Here is an 18841-nt window from a genome sequence, read left to right as displayed (position 1 = left end):
ATATACTGGGATTAAATTCTTATCCTTTAATTCCCCCAAAATTCCTTGTTAACAGCTTTCAATTGTTGGTAATTTTTTTTCTCATTTTCAGAGCTTATCCAGAGAGAAATGGCAGATTTAGTATCTTCTTTAAAAATTCACATACATCCTATTTTAAAACTATGCCTATGAGAAAATAGATTTTTCCTCCGAATAGTCTTACATTAACTTTCATTAGTAATGGTTGTATAAACAATATCAAAAAGTCTTATTTCAATATACAGTAAGTATATTCTATAATAGGTTGATTTTATCTCACCCAATACAATTCTTTAAAACCAGAAAACCCAACTAGATTATACATCTGATTTAGTATTAAAAAACTTTACTACTTGTTATACACACAGAAAAAACTATGGCAAGGCTCTAAATGATAAAACCTTCTGCCCGCAAAGGGAAGCACAGTAGAATTTCTGACTAGGAAAGTTGTTAATGGTTCTTTCCACTAGCCCTGCAATCACTATAATGCTAAAGAAAGTCAGAAAGATGGCAGCTCCTGGAAATGCCTTTCTTTACCTAAGCAAGTAGCTCTGTTGTCAAACAACTCAAAACCCAAAGGATTATGGCTTACCAGTCAGGAGGGAAACCTCAACAGAAGTGGTGCCACCCTCTCTCCTGCCCACCTGCATGAGTGAGTGTAGGCAGTTTTGTTATTAGAACAGTGAGAGAAACTGATGGGCCCCAGAGCTAGCCTAAGTCACCTTCTTCTGGTCTTTTTAAAGCTGACAAGACTGGCAATCAACACAACTATATGACTTGGTCCAGGTCATCCCAGCTGTTTCAAACCAGGGTAACTTGTAACAGGCAGAGGCCTGTTCTTCCTCCTGACACAGAAGGAATCCCAAAACAAGTCACCCTGGAGGTGCAAACCATAACTGTAATAGCTCTTCAGTCCCTGGGCACTCACCCTCAAAGACCTTACCCTGATGGAACCATCACGAATAATCAAAGACTGACTATGAATGGACAGGTTTTGTCAACACTCTCCCTGACTCATCTCATGAGGATTACATCTTCCAAACACAGGTAAAGAAGCAATACCCCACCAAGGAGGACCGTCCTTAGAACGTGCAAGCTTCTTACTAATGGGCAGGAAGCATGTCATTCACTCTTTTCTCATCCCTTAGAGCAATTGTTCTCAATGAAGGTTCCCGGGGGGCGGGTGGGAATCCAATGGGACATACCTGGTTATTAGAATTAAGAGATACCACTGAGATTTAGTGGGTATAGGCCAAGGACATTAAGATATCCTTCAATGCAGAAGACAGTCTCAACTAGCAGAAAAATCTTCCTGTACAAAGTTCAAATGTCCCAGACATTCATGAGTGAAAAACATGCTTCTAACTCTCTGAGCCCAGAATCTTACTCCATTCTATATTTACACACAAAATATTTTTGGATAGTTGTAAGAATTGAATTTTCTAGGAATTCAACGACTGTTGAAGTCCAGAAAAAATTACACTTTGCTTTATTTGAAACTTCATCAAAATTGCTCATCATTTTGTACTAGTCCATCACCAACTAGCATGAGTCACCAGGACTCAACACGGGAGGTTTGAGCATCTGGCATATTCACTGCCGCTTTATGTAGCTAATCCAACCATTTACATAATGAAACATATGCTATTTTATTATACACTACTACCTTTCTGTTTCTCCTTCCATTACACTTAAGGCATTATATTCATATTTTAATTATAAATTACATTTTCTAAACATTGCATTTTAGAATAAGAGGGCATTACAAAAAAATTAATCTTAAAAAAAGCACTGGGTCTGAAAGGTCTAAGACTCACTGCCTGCACAGAGGACATGCTCAACAAATGTTTGCTGGGAGTAAACACATGGGTGATCTGTTAGGACAAAATATAAACTAGGGCAAAAGGCCCTGTCTCACAGCAGCACCGTGGACTGCCTCATATTCCCCTATGGGGAATGAGATCCCTGGAGTCCCTGGCCCCAACCTGGAGATCAGGTGTAGGGGCCATGCAGAGTTTCAAATACACCAGGACATCTCTGAGAGTCAAAGGAAGCAATTATGCCCACCCAGCAGGCATCATCCACAGCTGTCCCAGACAAACCAGAACAGGTGGCCACCCTGAAACTGAGGCATGTTTGTGAGCATCCCCAAACCAACCAGGAACCCTTCCTCAATCCCACATTCCCCTGAAAAGTCCACAAAGCCCCTAATGCCGCTCCTGTCCCCAGAGCACAGGGCGAGGGCAGAACCCAGCCAAGCCTGGCAGCAAAGCCAACTACTGTCTTTCTGTCTCAATATGACTCCCACTCCTTTGCATCTACCCTGACAACCCTACTCCACCCCAGCATCTCACTGCCCTCCCTCCTCACAGCCACACAAGGCAGGAGGCAGCTGTCTGTCCAGGGAACCAAAACAGAAGAGCCCTCAGTAAAAATGCTTCAAGTTCTCCTCAAGTACAAAGACAAATTTTGCCACTGCCACAAATATGGCTTCTTTGTAACCTGCTGTGGGAAAGCACAAAAATGCCAATAGGACTAATGGAACTGCTACCCAGAGCCTGAGCTTTAGCTCGTTTCGGAAGCTCAAGTAGGTGACAGGGTTCTGTGGACTAACGAATACATAAACAGGTCAAAGACTTTAACACATCTTTCTAATCTAACCAAATTCTTAATAAAGTTTCTATTCAAATGGCACATACACTACTACTACACTTCCCACTAACATAAGGCTCTAAATATATTTTTTTTAATCGGTAAAATAAAAACTACAGATGTGAATGGAAAATTTGATGTACTCAAGTAAAATTTATAAATACTAATATGGAGAAAAAATATCTAAGAACTTGCCAGATAGAAAAAAAAAAGAAAGAAACAAATGCACATCTTCAAAGATCTGGTGGGTTAATTCCAAAGAAAAGATTCACCAGTCTGGTTTATGTTAGAAAGAAAATGTGAGGATGACTCCAAGTCAGTCCAGCAGGGTGTCACGTGTTTAGTTTGGGTCTAAGTGAAATAGGTGCTGTGAAGCTGCAGAGGCAGATGCCCTATGTATACTACAACTTGGGTAACCAATCAGGGGAGCCTGGGGGAGGAGGTGACCACAGCCCACTGGTCTGTTCTTACCATCGCACTTTGTTGCACGTCTGCGTCGCGCCGAGAGGGGAGCCTGCCACCATGGGGACTTGGATGGGACTGTGCTGCTTGTTCGTGACTAGATCCAGCTTTTCTTCTAATGATTTACAAGTAGCCTCGAGAGCTTGCAGCTTGGCTTCAATGCTATCCAATCGCAAGCATATTGTCTGGTTAATGGAATACAGGAATGACTGGAAGTGAAAAAAAGAAAAACTTCAGAAGGGATATCTTGAACTTTAAGGAGAAAGTTCCAAGGAACATCAAATGGCTATTTCCTAATTTGAATCGTATCTACTCCAATAGAATAATCCCTGCACTTTAGCTCTTTAGTTATAAGCCAGAAACATTTGAGTAAACAAGTTCAACCTCTTATATTTAAAATGTGACTACTTAAATCATGGGTTTACTTCCATGTGTAATTGTGATCCTTAGTAATGCTTAAGACCATATGATAAAAATGTATGTAGTTTTTAGGATGTCCTATTAATCAGTAAATTTACATATAAAACTAGTCACATCTTTCTAACTATAAAAACACATTTACATGTAACATCAAAACAGCATGGAAACCATTGGTCCTGCACATTCACATTATCCCCACTGCCCTGATGTTAAAATTTGGTAGAGTACGAACAGCACACCTGCCACCTAGTGGTCAACATGAAGAGCAACCTCACATTCTATTATCATTTCTGAGCCAAATCCCAATTACTAACTCCGATTGATCACAGTAAGCAGAGACATGCATGACTCCGGACCCAAGAAATGGATCAAATACATACACCAGACAGGAAAGCTCTTCACTTCCCACAACTGCCATTTCTGCCGTGAGTCGACAAGAATACAGATAGAAGCATGTTTTCAAGTAAAACACCGCAATGAACACCCTAAGCCGATCTCATCAGCTGGTAAAAGGATTAAGAGTGCTAGTTAGGAGCAAGTTCATAAAGTATCCAATAGCTCAATTTAGTAGAAAGGCTGGCTTGAGAGTCAGCAGATGAAAATGATGAAGAATCTGCCTTTCGTCTTTCTCTCTGCTTGTCTGCCCACAGTAAAAGGCTGGCCTCCGTTTGGCTGACAGGGCATGCCATCTAACTGTTGCTGGAGTACAGCATTAGCTAGGGCCTGCTTTCCTAATCTGAAGCAAAATAGCAAAACTAGAGCTATATCACATCACGCAGCTGCATCAAGGCCTGGGAGAAAGAAAAAATGTATACTCTTAATCAGTACATTTTCAACAGACTGAGCTTATCTTGTGAAGAAGTTAAATGTACTTGTCTAATTGCCTGGTAGATATGGCAGTAAGGGGCAGCAATGCAGTAAACAAAACCCACACACTGTCCAAACAACTCACTTTGTCTCAAGCAATCACGCCCCCTGATGAGACTCATCATGAGTGCTAACATACAAAGCAAGGGGCTAACCTCTATGTCCCCCGCTGACTGCCTTCAGGAGAACAGGATGTTGGAGCAAGTGTATGACAGAGGGCCAGGCAGAGACACACACAGTGCAGACATTCCATCACCCGGGATCTACAAAGAGGTAACTTCCATGGTTCACTCTGATGTAAGTTAACATTAGAACAACTCATTGGTGGCTGAATTCTTGAGACAAAATCACTTATAACACCACTATTCTTTATCATTTGAAGACATCAAACATTTGGCTCCTGAATTCTTAAAACACAGTAAAACCTTATTATTTCAACTCTGAATTACAAATGATTCTGCCTGGAGTTTGGGCAAGATTCACTGTTATGTACTAATAAAAAAATTATCAAACAAATTAATACAAAGAGGAGCAGAGAATAGTATTTTTGAATAAGTCTTTTATATACAAGTGATATTAACCATAAATATTTAAATTTATTCATGCCTTGGCAATTTGGTGAGCAAACTTTTCCAAACAGTACACACATGTAGCAGTATTCAAACTATGGCCCAAAGTCTAACTTATTCACAGTGGAACTAGGACTGAGGCTGGACCACTTTCGTTTTTTACTTTATACATTTTTGTATTGTTTATGTTTATAATGAATGTATCTCTGGTGGTAAAATTAGAACTGCATTTTAAAATATGATAATTTGGTGTTACTAATGTAGTCACCTTCTATCCATAAGTCCAAAACATTAATTTAACTGTGAATATACTTTTAAATCACCTACATGTTTAAGCTTATACTGTTTCCCCTTGTTAACAAAATTGTTACATTTGGGGGGATATGATGTTTCTAAACACACACCCCATATAAATAGAGGGATTACATAAAAATCTACTATGGTCTTCATTTGCATTGCTTTCTTGAACTTCTCACATGTGCTGATATTTATCCCCATGACTCTGTAAACACTAAACCAAAAAGGTAAATCCACAGATCCAAAATCACTAACTGACTGACTGACTCAGTGGTTTCCAAGACCACATCTAGTAAACTTTAAAACTTAGGTGACTTAAATGGTAGATAAAGAAGTATTTCGGCACTAGTGGGAAATATTATCCACACAAATTGTTCTCTTTCCTTCTGGCCACAACTGGTCTATGGTTCTATAGGAAGATGCCTCCTGTGGCAGCAATCTCAATCTAAACAATGTTGATTCTTTTTTTTTTTTTTTTAATGTTTTTATTGATTTCAGAGAGAGACAGGGAGAGGAAGAGAGAGAATAAAAACATCAATGAGGACAGAGTCATTGATCGGCTGCCTCCTGCAAGCCCCCTACTGGGGATCGAGCCCACAACCCGGGCATGTGCCCTGACTGGGAATCGAACCATGACCTCCTCTTTTATAGGTGGATGCTCAACCACTGAGCCAAGTTGGCCGGGCACAATGTTGATTCTTCATAATCTTTAAGGGGGAGAAATGGTTTTATGCACTATATAGGGGGTTGAACGGTGACTCCCAAAAATAATACATCTACATCCTAACCCCCAGAATTTATAAATGTGTTATTTGGAAAAGGGTCTCTGTAAATGAAATTAAGTCAAGGATCTTGAGGTGAGATCTTTCTGGATTAGGGTGACCCCTAAATTCAATAACAATATCCTTATAAGAGAAGAAAAAGGGAAACAGACACCAACACAGAGGGAGGAGGCCATGTGAGGATGGAGGCAGAGACTAGAGTGATGCAACCACAAGCCAAGGAACATCTGGAGCCACCAAAAGCTGGAAGAGGTAAGAAAGATCCTCCCCTAGAGTCTCTGGAGGGAGCACAGCCCTGCCTGCATCTTGCATTCAGACTTCTGGTTTCCAAAGCTGTGAGAGGATAAATCTCTGTTGTGATAGGCTCCCCATTTTTGACAATTTGTTTTGGCAGTCCTAGGAAACTAAGGTATAAATAATATATTTGTACTTTTACCTTTATAGAAGGGTCCTGGCAATTGATCTCTAATCGTTGGCGTTTCAAAGCTGGTTCATCTTCATCTGTCACTACATGATTCTCCAATACAACTGAAAACCAAAGGCAGAAACAAAGGACTTAAACGTGAAAGGTTTTACCAACTGTTTTAATATTAAGATAGTAAACCATTCTGACACCTTAAAGTTAAATGAGAAATGGCACAACCCGTTTCATATTTTGCCTTTTTATCATTTTAACTTAAAATTTTCAGAAAGAAAATAGGCTCTCTCCTTAATCTAAAGAAAAACTGAGATACTGGATAAATAATTTCCCTAATGTGCACTGGGTTGATTCTAACTCCAAAAACTATAGGTTTCTCATTCAATGTTCTATTAAGCAACCCTATCTGAATTTTAGCATAAAACAAAATCATTATAATAATGATATTTTCCCAACTTTAAAGGCTTGTCTGTTGGCTACCTAGTTTCAAATTCAAAATCTATCTGGCTATTACATCTTCTTAGGTGTTGATCATCAAAACAGTCCCAAACTTAACATTCTAAGTTACATAGGAAGCTACTCCACAGTGCCGCTGAAATCAATGCCTCCCCATCAGCAATTTCAGCTGATCTTCATAGCTTCCCCACAGAGAAGCAACTCAGCTCACATTCAAGGCCTGCCACAACCGCCTTCCTTTCATCGAAAATTAGCTACAAAAACAGTAATATTGCCACAGAATCAAAGACCAAAATTGTCCACAATCATATCATTTCTGCAAATTGTGTTTCTCTGTCACTGTCTGCTTGCTCTAGACCTAGTCAATCACTAAACATTTACATATTAGCAATTCTGGACAGACTATCATAGTCATCATTTTTATTGAGCATGATACCAGGAGTGCTTTTCCATTTTGCTGCAGTATTTTTCCTTCTCTCCTTGCCTGAAATTACCACTGTTAGCTGCCTCATGTGTTTCTCTCGCCTCTTTCTGCAAGCTCACACATGGACAAGCATATTACATATATACCAGAGGGCCAAGGCCATCTTACACCAATAGATCTGTCAGCATCTGTTGTCTTCACTTAACAATGTAATGTGGACAGCCCTCCCAGTTCATAGCTTTAACTCACTTTTTAACAGTAATATCAGTTTATGAGTCTATTCTCCAGAAATGAGTACCAGCATATGAGAGTATATATTATATAAATATACACATAGAACATACACATTATAATATTGTATATATATACATGTGTACACAGAAGTCCGTTTATTGTAGCACTTGTGGGAGAGTGTCTACCCATGGAGAATAAACGTTGGAGTTTGCACACTTTCGCATATTGTCAGACCTTCTTTCAAATGCAGCCCATGATACAATCAAGCAGGATAAACTCACTGTGGACAGATGATGCCTGCCTCATCTGGACAATGCTGTCTGACCATCCCAGCTCTTCCCCCTCCAATCCTCCCTGTACCCAACCACCTCCACTCAAGGAAATCTATCCCTCTTCCACCTAGTCGCACATCAGTGCTGCAACTAGTGCCTGCTAATGATGTGACACCAGCAGTGGCACAGTGACTACCCCTAAACATAGACTCCACCCCACCCCTCACACAAGGCTGTCGACATATGTGGACACAGCATATCTGGTTGGCATTGGATTTCTCATCTGCTAAGAGAGGGTCAGGGGCAAGCACTGGAAAAGCCAAGTGCACAGGTCACTAAGGCCCAGGCCCCATCTCAATCAATGCACCGCCACTTCGACAGGAGGTACATGTTTAAGTTCCAAATAAGATGTCGATTTAAAAAAAAGAGTGTCAATACCTTTAAACCTGTGCATACTAGATGATTCACTTCAAAACTCTTAAGTGTAAAGATACTGCATAGTCCTATGGCTCTAACATGAACCTTTCATAGTTTCTAGGCAAGAGGAGTAAAGTGATCTCCCAGAGGTGATTACCTAAAGATCCTCTGCAGAAACCAGCGAAGGACTGACGACAACAAAAGGCATCCTGCCTACCTAAGATCTCTGTATTATACACTGTGGATCCTGTGAGGCAGGAAATGCCTCAACCACCTCCACAGAAATAGATGAAAATGCATGCTCATTTAATTAAGTAATAAAGGGGAAAATCCATGTCTACAAGTTTTTGTGGTTAGCAAAACACAGGTTCTCAGAACCTTAGTCACAGCCTATTTACCTCCATAGGAAACTGGTAATTATATTGGGACTAGGAGGACAGAGAGAAGTCCTGGCAATCATTATTCTAACCCTTTTAATTTGCTGAATAGGAAACAACTCCAGAGAGGTTGAGTTACTTGTCCAGGGCCACACAGCTAGTTCCTGTAACTACAGAAAAGAAGACTCCATGCTCCTTGGCAGCGTGAAGCACCTCAGGCTGGAAGCAAAGGGCCGTAAAGCAGACACGTAAAAGGAGATGTGTCTGTGGCACACAGCACAGCCACAGGCACCCGGGATCAGCAATAACTTCCCATTGGCTGCGGGACTACACGTTTCTTTTCTTCTTTGTCCTTTGCTGCCCTGCTTTTTGTAATTTTGTGTGCATTACCTTTAGAATTAGACTAAAGAACCCATACTCATTTTAAATTTCACAAACTTCATATTTTAGAGATGAGGGGGAAAATAATCTCAAACCCACTCTGAATGCAAACATGTGCACCATAGTACTTGCTGAGTGTGTATAAGTTCTTTTGGGTAAGAAATTGCAGGCTTTCTGCATATGAAGGCCTGAGAGAGCCCTGCACACAGGTTTTCATTAAATGGTCAATAAACTGTAGTTCCCAGTTATTTAAGGAACAGAGATGGAACAAAACAAGATTAGAAATGCTTCTCTAAGCCTTCCATAGACTATACTCTATAGAGAGGGAATTTATGTAAGAAGTTAGTTATCAGAATTTTAATAGTTTTAAAAATTCTCAGATTTTATGTAACTGAAACATTTCTCTTTTATAAAACTGCAGTGTGTGCTTTCTAAAGAAATTGTTGTTCACCTATAAAAATATAAACACGAATATTTTTTAAATTGCTATACACAGTGATAGTGCTGCTGCTTTTTTAAGTTCAAAGGTATTTAAGGTGTGGTGCTAATGAGGCTGCAAGTTCTAACTCTAAACAACTTGGTTAGTTTTCACAGAGAAAATTATAGTTGAATAGCTGCACTCATATCCCCAACGTTGTTCAATGATATAAGACTCTTGATTTTGCCAATTAACAGGTGACAGTGCATCTTACTAAAAAAACAGAAGCAGCTTTTGGCTCTCTGAGCAGCACCACGGTGGTTGGCAAGAATTAAACGCCTTACAAAAGGCGGCAATAAGGGAGCCAAGAAGAAAGTGGTTGATCCATTTTCTAAGAAAGATTGGTGTGATGTGAAAGCAACAGCTGTGTTCAATATAAGAAATGCTGGAAAAATACTAGTCACGAGAACTCAAGGAACCAAAATCACATCTGATGGTCTCAAGGTTCATGGTTTTGAAGTGAGCATAGCCGACCTGCAGAATGATGAAGTTGCATTTAGAAAATTCAAGCTAACTACTAAATGTGCAGGGCAAAAAACACCTGATTTCCATGGCATGGATCTTACTATGACAAAACATGCTCCATGGTCAAAAAATGGCAGACTGTGATTGAAGCTCCTGTTGATGTTAAAACTACCGATGGTTATTTGCTTCATCTATTCTGTGTTAGTTTTACTAAAAAAACACAACAATAAGATTTGGAAGACATTCTGTACTCAAGATCAACAGGTCCACCAAATCCGGAAGAAGATGATGGAAATCATGACCTGAGAGGTGCAGGCAAATGACTTCAAAGAAGTGGTCAATAAATTGATTTTGACATCATTGGAAAAGACAGAGAAAAAGCTTGCCAATCTATTTATCCACTCCATGATGTCCTTGTTAGAAAAATCAAAATGCTAAAGAAGTCTAAGTTTGAACTAGGAAAACTTATGGAGCTTCACAGTGAAGGTCACAGCTCTGGAAAAGCTACTGGGGATGAAACAGGTGCTAAAGTTGAACAAGCTGATGGATAGGAGCCCCAAGTCCAAGAATCTGTTTAAAATTCAGACTTTTAATGATGACAAATTCCAGAATTCTTTATATTACTCTCCCCTTCCATATCATAACCAATTTCCAAAAGAAGTTTTTTTTTCAATTAACATATCAAATAGATCATACAAGACAGACATGATGCTTTCTTATGAAATTTCTGAAAATTCTCTTTTCTATGGGAAAAATAATTCAGCATTTCAATTCTACTATTCTAAAAAGAAAAACAGGAACCAGACACTCAGTAACTTAATTATGTGCACTTGTAACTATAAACTTAACAGAAATATATAAAACACTTAAAACTTTAAGGCAAAAAAAAAACTTACTGAGAAATTTTTTAATAAAGTAAGTGTAAACAAAGTTTTTTCATAGGTGAAGTTCTTGAAATTTAGTGTTTTCTTTATAAGGGGTCTTCTTAAAACAAATATTTAGTTAAGGTTTCAAAGTAGATGTATGACTTTAACGTCATTAAGAAAAATTACCAGCCTTAGCCAAGTGTAGGAAAAAAGTTGTTCTCACTCAGCTGATGGAAGAGTAACTTAGTAAGACATTTCAGGGAAATCTGTCAGTTTCTTATCAAAACTGTGAACATACAAAACAATTCTACTGCTGGGAATTTACCATAAAAAAAAATATTTGCGAAGATATATGTGCAGGGATCTTTTTGCAGGGGTTTATAAGAAAGAAAAACAGTGCAAAAAAATGTAAATGCCATCCACAAGGGGGAAGTTCAATAAATGAGGGGGCACCTATAAGTGGAATACGATGTAGTTGTCAAAAAAAATGCAGTCACTTTGTGCATATCAACATGGTAAGATTTCCATGACCATTATACAATAGCAAATTTTAAAAGGGGGAAATTATAAGGAAGAAAGTTGTCACAGAAGCCCCTGTGGGTGAGGGCAGGAAAAGGAAAGCAGAGACTATGCACATCAGAAGAGAGGAGAGCTGACAAGATGCTGAAAGCCTACCCACCTGAGAATGGATCTTTCATACAGTGCATGCATCACTTTTTCTGTTTCTTTCTTTAAAAGATTAAAGAAAACTTCTGGAAGCACTTTTAGATTTTTAAAAAATGAACAAAGTCCATCTACTCTCCCATAGCTCCATACCTGGGTGATGGGGACTCAGGTCTTCTACTGCAATCTGCACCACGTCCGCCAGATCCTGTTCTGACATCATCCAGAGTGAGAGGAGAGGGGCCGATAAATGAGCAAGAATCAAACTCACACAGGGCTAGGATTCTATCACCTACAAAACAAACACAATGGCAAAGAGAAAGATTAATGATACTGGCCTGTGAAATGAAAATTGCTAACCATGTATATTCAAGAGGATGTCAGGCACTGGCCAGGTAGCTCAGTTGGTTGGAGCATCACCCTGTGCACCAAAAGGCTGTGGGTTCAATTCCCAGTCAGGGCACACACCTAGGTTGCAGGTTCAATCCCCAGGGTGAGTCTGGAGGCAACCAATCGATGTTTCTCTTCTCTCTCTCTCTCCCCTTCTCCCTCTCTCTCTCCCCTTCTTCCTCTAAAATCAATAACATATCCTTGGGTGAGGATAATAAATTTTTTTTAAAAAAGAGGATGTCAGATGTCCATGAATGTTTAATATAGGGTTCTTCTTGCCCCAAACCACCAAAAGGTTAGCATTCTTGGAGAACTGAGAAACAACAGCCCAAAAAATGCTCACTGCCTCTGTCTAGCCCCTACCTGATAGCCTCTCACTTTATCAATCCATTCCTCACACCACCTCCAAAGTCACCTTTCTAAAATGGCTTAAACTTATCATCCCCAAGCCAAGAGTCTCCAGTGGTCCCCTACTGCCCTCAGAACACGTCCTATCTTCTACCTGCCCCCCATGGGGCCTCAGCTCCTGCTACACACACCACACCCCAGAAAACCATCATGCTGTTGTCTCCACCAGTAACACAACTCTCACCTCTCAAATATTACCCAAATGGACCCATCAGCCAAGTTTATCCTCTATTTCATACTCTATTTCTGCTACTCAAACCCACCCTCCCCGTGAGCTCCTCTGTTTTGTTTCCCCTTGGCTTCCAGCGCAAACCTGAAACACAGGTTTCATCTAGCCTACTGCTGTGTCCGGGAGCACTGCCATCCTATGGCCACCTCTGGTGTGAGTTGTCATCCCTGAGCCTAGCATTGTGTCTGGAATAGTCAGTTACTTTCTTCCTGATCCTGAAACACTTTGATTAGGCCTAGACAGACCTTATTTTCCAAAACAAAAATGAGGCCATGTCATTCCAAATATGATCAACCAGGGATCTAAATTTAGTACCTGAAAACAGGATGTGCTGAAGAACTCAGGAATCAATGTCAGTATTTTTTATCATATTTACTTTATATTATTTATTTATAAGTAAATATTTATAAAAGAAATTATTTCTCCACCTAGACTACATTCTCCCTGAGGGGAGAAACCATGCACTCAACTACAGCACAGCTCCTTTCATCAGTAAGTACTTACTATCCCTAGTCACAACTCCTGTGGGGTAGCAGAGAGATAACTTACAATTTTCAGATCATCTAGTTTCAAGTCAGAATCTCCTGAAGGCAACTTTTAATGGTAAGTTCCAACAGGCATTAAATTAATCTGCAGGTTACACACCTGTTCTTAAAGCCTATCAATAACATGGTTCCTCTTCTCTTTTGTTCAGATTTAAATTCTACCACTTAAATGGTAGCAGCTCCAGAATTTCATATGGAAAAGAAGTTGTAGGAAGAACCATTCTTCTCTCTTAAATCTTCCTTTATAGAATAAACATCTGATCAAATGTTTGATCATTAAGATGGCAAAGCTGTTTTTATTCCCAGTTTATACACTTCACACAAGACTGAATGCAGTGAGAAAGTATCAACTGTCCTTTAAAAAAAAGAGATTGATAATCAACAATCTGGATGAGAAACAAAGGATCTCAGAGGAACTTCAACTGAGCACTTTAGTAAAAGAATTTTTATCTTCGCAAGTCCCCCCCATAAAAACACATGGAGCAGCTAGGATAGCAAAACCAAAATCCAGGTCAATGTCTATAACAGAACTAAGTGATAAGGTCTTCCTAACAAACCCCAAAACAGAAGCAAGTGGAGACACACCACTGACAGCTACAAGATCATCACGGTAAAAGTGCATATGAAGCAGGAAGCAGAGAGAAGCAATGTGTCAACTTGAGAACAGCAGCTGAAACCAGTGAGCACAACCCCACAGTAGACAAATACAAGAAGTCTGCAGTAAAGTCCGGAAGGCTTAGAACATTCTGGGCCCCATGAACTCTTAAAAATAATCATCCAAAGCTCCCTTTAGTCCAAACACACTGAAAAGAAATGACTGGGAACAGAATACAAAATATACAGGACAGGGGAAACAGTGACAGAGGCAAAAAAAAAGTCTAATTAAAAGTGGGAGAGAAAAACAGAGCCAGGAGAGTTCAGAAAATGAACTGCTACATTTTTTTAAACTTCCTAAAAAGCATATAAAATAAAGCTCTAGAACACTGAAATTAGAAAAACTATTCTAAATAAAGCCTCCCTTCTAAATATTCAGGAAAATTAATTCCAAATCAAAATAAACAAGAAAAAATACTGAGTACCAGTATTTGTTTTAAAACAGAACAAGGAACAACCTAACATCAGCACAGTCAGTGAAGGCACGCTAGAAAGATGTCCCCAAAAGAGATGAAAATACTACCCTGGTATTTCAAAACAAGTTAAAATACATGAAGGAAATATGGTATTTTAACCCTAAACCATCATGAGAAAAGCTCAAAAATGAAGTGAAAGAACTCAGGAAAGATTAGAAACAAAAGAAAAATAATTTTGGAAATGAAAACTAGAAGGAACCCAAGAATAAATAAACACAATAAATTATGCCTTCAGAAAAACAAGTGAGAGAAGGAGGAATATTTTAAGAATAAAAAAGAACTGAAAAGAGTTCAAGAAAAAGCAGCAAAGTGACAAAGACAATCCAACATATGTATAACGGGAGACTTTAAGAAAGAAAACCAAATCAACACTCACTCAGTGTGGTACATTGTACTGGAAAAGTATCAGAAAATAGGAAAAATAGCCCTCCTGCACTTCTGGTGGAAGCATAACCCTGAAGAGCAACAAGCAAGACAGCTATCAAAATGCTCGGCCACAGCCCTGACCACACCATTCTCCATTCAGGAATCCTTCAAGCACAGTTTCACATACATTATCTGTGCAAAGATCTACATAAAAAAAACAACTAAGGCATTGCTTTTAGCATCGAAAGAATGGATGCAACCTATATGTACATCAACAGCAAACAGTATGACAGAGCCAAACAATGCAATTTCAAACAACTGTAAAAGGAGGCAAATATCTCTATGGACAACTCCCAAGATGCATTATTACATGAATATAAATAGGGCAGAATGGGTACAACATGTTTTTAAAAAAAATAAGCTAGATATAAACAGACTAGCCCTGGAACATAAAGTGTAAAAAGGAAATTATTTTCACTTTTCACCTTTTTATACTATTTGCATTTTTTATCAAGTGCGTTTATCATCTTTTCAAAAATTAAAATAAAACCAAACACTTTTTAAAGATGGCCAGACAACTAAATATTTAGGCATAACACACTAAATATTTAGGCATAAACTGTGGGGGAAATTCTCAATTCCAACCTCAGTTATATCCAGTAATATTCTCTGAACCTGGTGCCTGTGCTGAACACTGGGAGTTTCTTCAACCTTCATCCTCAGCAACTGCTCCAGGAGAACCTGTCAGGATAAGGAAATAAGGTGTCTTGCTAAATCTGTGTCCTCTGAAGATAACCTCTAAGTACAGATTAACTGGTGGTCAGTTTGAAGATCAAAGCTACTCATGCCATAAACTCAGTCTTCTTTTTTCCAAATTAAGAACCAAAGCAAAAATTATTAAAGGGATACACTGAACTCTGTAATGAAGGTGGTAGTCCTCAGTTAGATACCACCCAACTGATCTTTGACTTGAGAGACTTAAAACATTTTAGAGTCAGAGACTGCTTTCAGAATCTAATTTTTTTAAAAAGGTGGACTCTTTCCCTGGAAAAGTGCACAGACAGACAACATTCTGCCAAGTTTCACGAACTTCACCAATACCAGTGTAAGAGCTTTAATTTATAGGGCCATGTGGCCACCAGAGGAAAGCTCCCCGCCTCTCCTACAACACACTGTGGCTATGTGGCCAAGTTCGAGGCAATGGAACATGAGATCAGACACAGTACAAAACTAGTAATGGACATGGCCCTCCCTTCTTGTTGTCTTGCTGCTGCTGGACATCAGGGATGAAGATGGACAGGAGCTAGAACAACGGAGCAAAAAACAAAAAAGTAGCTTGGGGTCCTCACATCTATGGAGCTGCCACACATCCTGGACTGCCTACCCCAGACTTCCTCATAAGAAAGGAAAATAACCAACCACTTGCTTTAAAACAACGTATTTTGCAGTCTGTCACATGCAGCCAAGCTTGACCTAAGTGATACACCCTGACGCCCATTCATGATGGCCCTGGATCCATAGCTTTCAGGTTTAATACCTGTCTCTCATAAAGGTCTAGTGGAAAGTTTTCAAGGGCCTTTTCAAGCCTTTCCCTGGCTTCTGAAAGTTCTGCAAGTTGCTCAAGAAAATACTCCAAACTCACCAGAAAATCCTGAATCCTAACCTCTTCCAAATGAGACACCATACATTACCCAAGTTGTTTACTCAAAAGGATTTTGTGGCCAGGATAAAGAGTCATTTAAAATTCTGCTAACAGTGAAGGCTTGAATAGAAAAAACTAGGGCAACAAGCCCAAGAAAACTGGAACAGAGCAATATATGCGGTTGCCATTCTGGCAAATTAAATTTGCCATTTCTCAGAAGTCCTGGAGACAGTCCAGTCTTAATATAATAAAACAACTGGACTGAGATTAATGTTCAATGATGTCTTTAGTGGCAATGACTAGTTAGAACCCTGCTTTAAAACAACGTATTTTGGACTCTGCCACATCAGCCACCCTGAAGTCCATTCATGATCCACGGCTTCCAGGTTAAATACATGTTTCTCAGAAAAGGCTAGTGGAAAATTTCAAGGGCCCAATTCAAGCTTTTTCCTGGTTTCTAAAAGTACTGCAAGTGACTTAACACTCCAAACTCACCATAAAATCCTGAATCCTAACCTCTCAAGTGGCTGAAGAGAGCTTCTAGGGTGCACATAAAAAAAGAGCCCACCAACCAAATCAGCAACCTAAGTCCTCCATTGCTTCATCTTAGGGGAGTGGTAAATGAGTAAAACACTGCAGACACTAATGTGAGACTGGTTTAATTACATGAACCACAATGGAAAGGTCTCCAGAATATAATACTAACAGGAATATAAAAGGAAAATTGCAAAACAGTATGTATATGATCTCTATTCTGTTTTCTAAGAGTTGCGTATTGTAGTCATATGTCCCTGTGAGTAAATGTATACCAGATGGTCTGAAATGATACACACTGAACTTAAGGTTACCCATGAGAGAAGGAATATAGACAACATGAGCTGACCTTCATTCTTTTTTTTTTAATCCTCACCTGAGGAGTGAGGATATTATTTCCATTGCTTTTTAGAGAGTGGAAGGAGAGGGAAGGAAGAGAGAGAAACATCGATGAGAGAGAGACACATCGATATCGATCGGTTGCCTCCCGCACACACCCCAACCTGGGACGGGGATCAAATCTGCAACCAGGCACATGCCCTTGACCAGAAATTGAACCCACAACCCTCTGGTGCGCAGGCCGATGCTCTAACCACTGAGCCATGCCACCAGGGCTGACCATCATTCTTGATCCTTCTGAACTGTTGAATTTTCTATAACCCCATGTTCATTTATCACCTGTGAAATTGTTTTTCTAAAACAAAGTAATAAGTATATAGCCTACAACTCGTGTGCATCCATCACACACAGCCATATCCACTTGCCCAAGTATGCCTGAGGCTGCAGACACAAAACAGCCCTTCCCTCCTCTATGAACACTTCCTTTCTCCTGGACCACTGTGTCATACTTTCTCCTTTCCCTTCCAAACCCCAGCTCCTTCTTCTTCAGTAAGATAGCAACCTTGCTTTCTCTTCCCCATTAGTTCCCTTGAACTTAGCCTCCCCACCTGTGGCTGCTATGAGCACCACCTGGCCTCACTCCTGTTCACAAGCATGCCCTTCCCTCTCCACAGCCTGGGGCCCCCGCACTGCAGCAGTTCTGAGTCCCTCATCATTTGCCTCTCAGGTCATTCCCAGTACACATTGCACTGCTATTTCCCCACCTCCCCTCCATCTCCATTCCTCTGCTTCCATTCAGAGCAGAATTCCTCAGAATTGCCTAACCATGCTGTCTCCATCTCCTCCCTTCACATTCTCTCTAAAGCCAGTCAATCAGACTCTGGCTTTTCCACCAACCAAACTGCCCCCATTCAGCCTGCCCTGCCCATTCCCGCCTCCTCCACAGCCAGCTTCCCTCACCTTCCTGGCCTGGTCTTGCAGAGGTTTTTTTGAAGGTCTGCATCATCTCCCTGACGTGGAGGGCCCAGGGCCCAGTGCTGGACCTCTTCTCAATCATCCTGAAATATCACCTATGCGCTGATGGCACAGATTCACCTTTCAACTCAGACCTCACAAGTGAACTCCAGATCCATGAAGCAAACAGCCTGCTGGACAGCTCCCCTGAGTGTCTAGTCCCAATTGTAACATGCCAAACTGAACCCAATACCCACCCCACAATCAACCTGCTCCTTCCAGACTTTCCATCTCATTTTATGGTAACACCCAGTTGCTTAACCAAAAACCTTCAGCCCTTGGTTTTTCTCTCACTTGTGTTCCATCTGTGGGCAAATCCTCTCATGATACACATTCTGCGGACACCTGGAGTCATACACTGGCCTTCACAGGGGCCTCCCTTTTCTGCCTTTACCCTGCTGCTGGGACATGGGGGTTATGAGGTTCTACACCCTCAGAATGTGGGCCTACATGTGGTACTGGCTGGTTCCTCACAGTAGAAGCGCAAAGTTATCATGGGTTCTTGCACTTATAACAAGTATATACTTTACAACAGCCAAGTTTTTAATTAGCAACTGGTACTAACTTAAACACCTCTAAGCTCCTGTCCAATTCTAAATATCTAAAATTTTATGGTGTAAGTTTATAAAAGACAAAATTCAGGCTATATGCAAACTTCTATCAATTAAAACAGCACCATTTGAGGTTGACAAGCATAAAAAGATACAGGTTCTGGCAGGTAAAGTT

The 18841-nt window shown here is 40.1% G+C and overlaps 1 protein-coding gene and 1 pseudogene across 29 annotated transcripts in view; one reads left to right on the top strand and one right to left on the bottom strand.

Annotated features, from left to right (window-relative positions):
• Window positions 1-18841, bottom strand: part of BANP (BTG3 associated nuclear protein) — a 118083-nt gene that overhangs the window by 87707 nt on the left and 11535 nt on the right. For 14 of the 28 annotated variants that reach the window (XM_081117638.1, XM_081117628.1, XM_081117636.1 and 11 more), the window contains 4 exons: window positions 15232-15327; window positions 11672-11810; window positions 6504-6595; window positions 3142-3341 (listed from right to left, as the gene is read on the bottom strand). In XM_081117638.1, coding sequence (XP_080973764.1) covers window positions 3142-3341; window positions 6504-6595; window positions 11672-11741 — 362 coding nt within the window. In that variant the 5' untranslated portion in view covers window positions 11742-11810; window positions 15232-15327. Of the gene's footprint in view, window positions 1-3141; window positions 3342-6503; window positions 6596-11671; window positions 11811-11986; window positions 12062-13190; window positions 13448-15231; window positions 15328-18841 lie in introns of those variants that run through there. The other 14 variants (XM_081117640.1, XM_081117633.1, XM_081117644.1 and 11 more) reach the window with 4 other exon arrangements.
• LOC308547967 (small ribosomal subunit protein eS1 pseudogene) lies at window positions 9594-11623 on the top strand (annotated as a pseudogene). Its single transcript has 3 exons — window positions 9594-9626; window positions 9722-10649; window positions 11594-11623. The product of its transcript is annotated as a small ribosomal subunit protein eS1 pseudogene (transcript).

Source organism: Miniopterus schreibersii, assembly GCF_964146895.1.
Source record: "Miniopterus schreibersii genome assembly, chromosome: 18".
Lineage (NCBI taxonomy): Eukaryota > Metazoa > Chordata > Mammalia > Chiroptera > Miniopteridae > Miniopterus > Miniopterus schreibersii.
The sequence above is the reverse complement of the archived record's forward strand: the minus strand, read 5'-3'. Positions and strand labels throughout refer to the sequence as shown.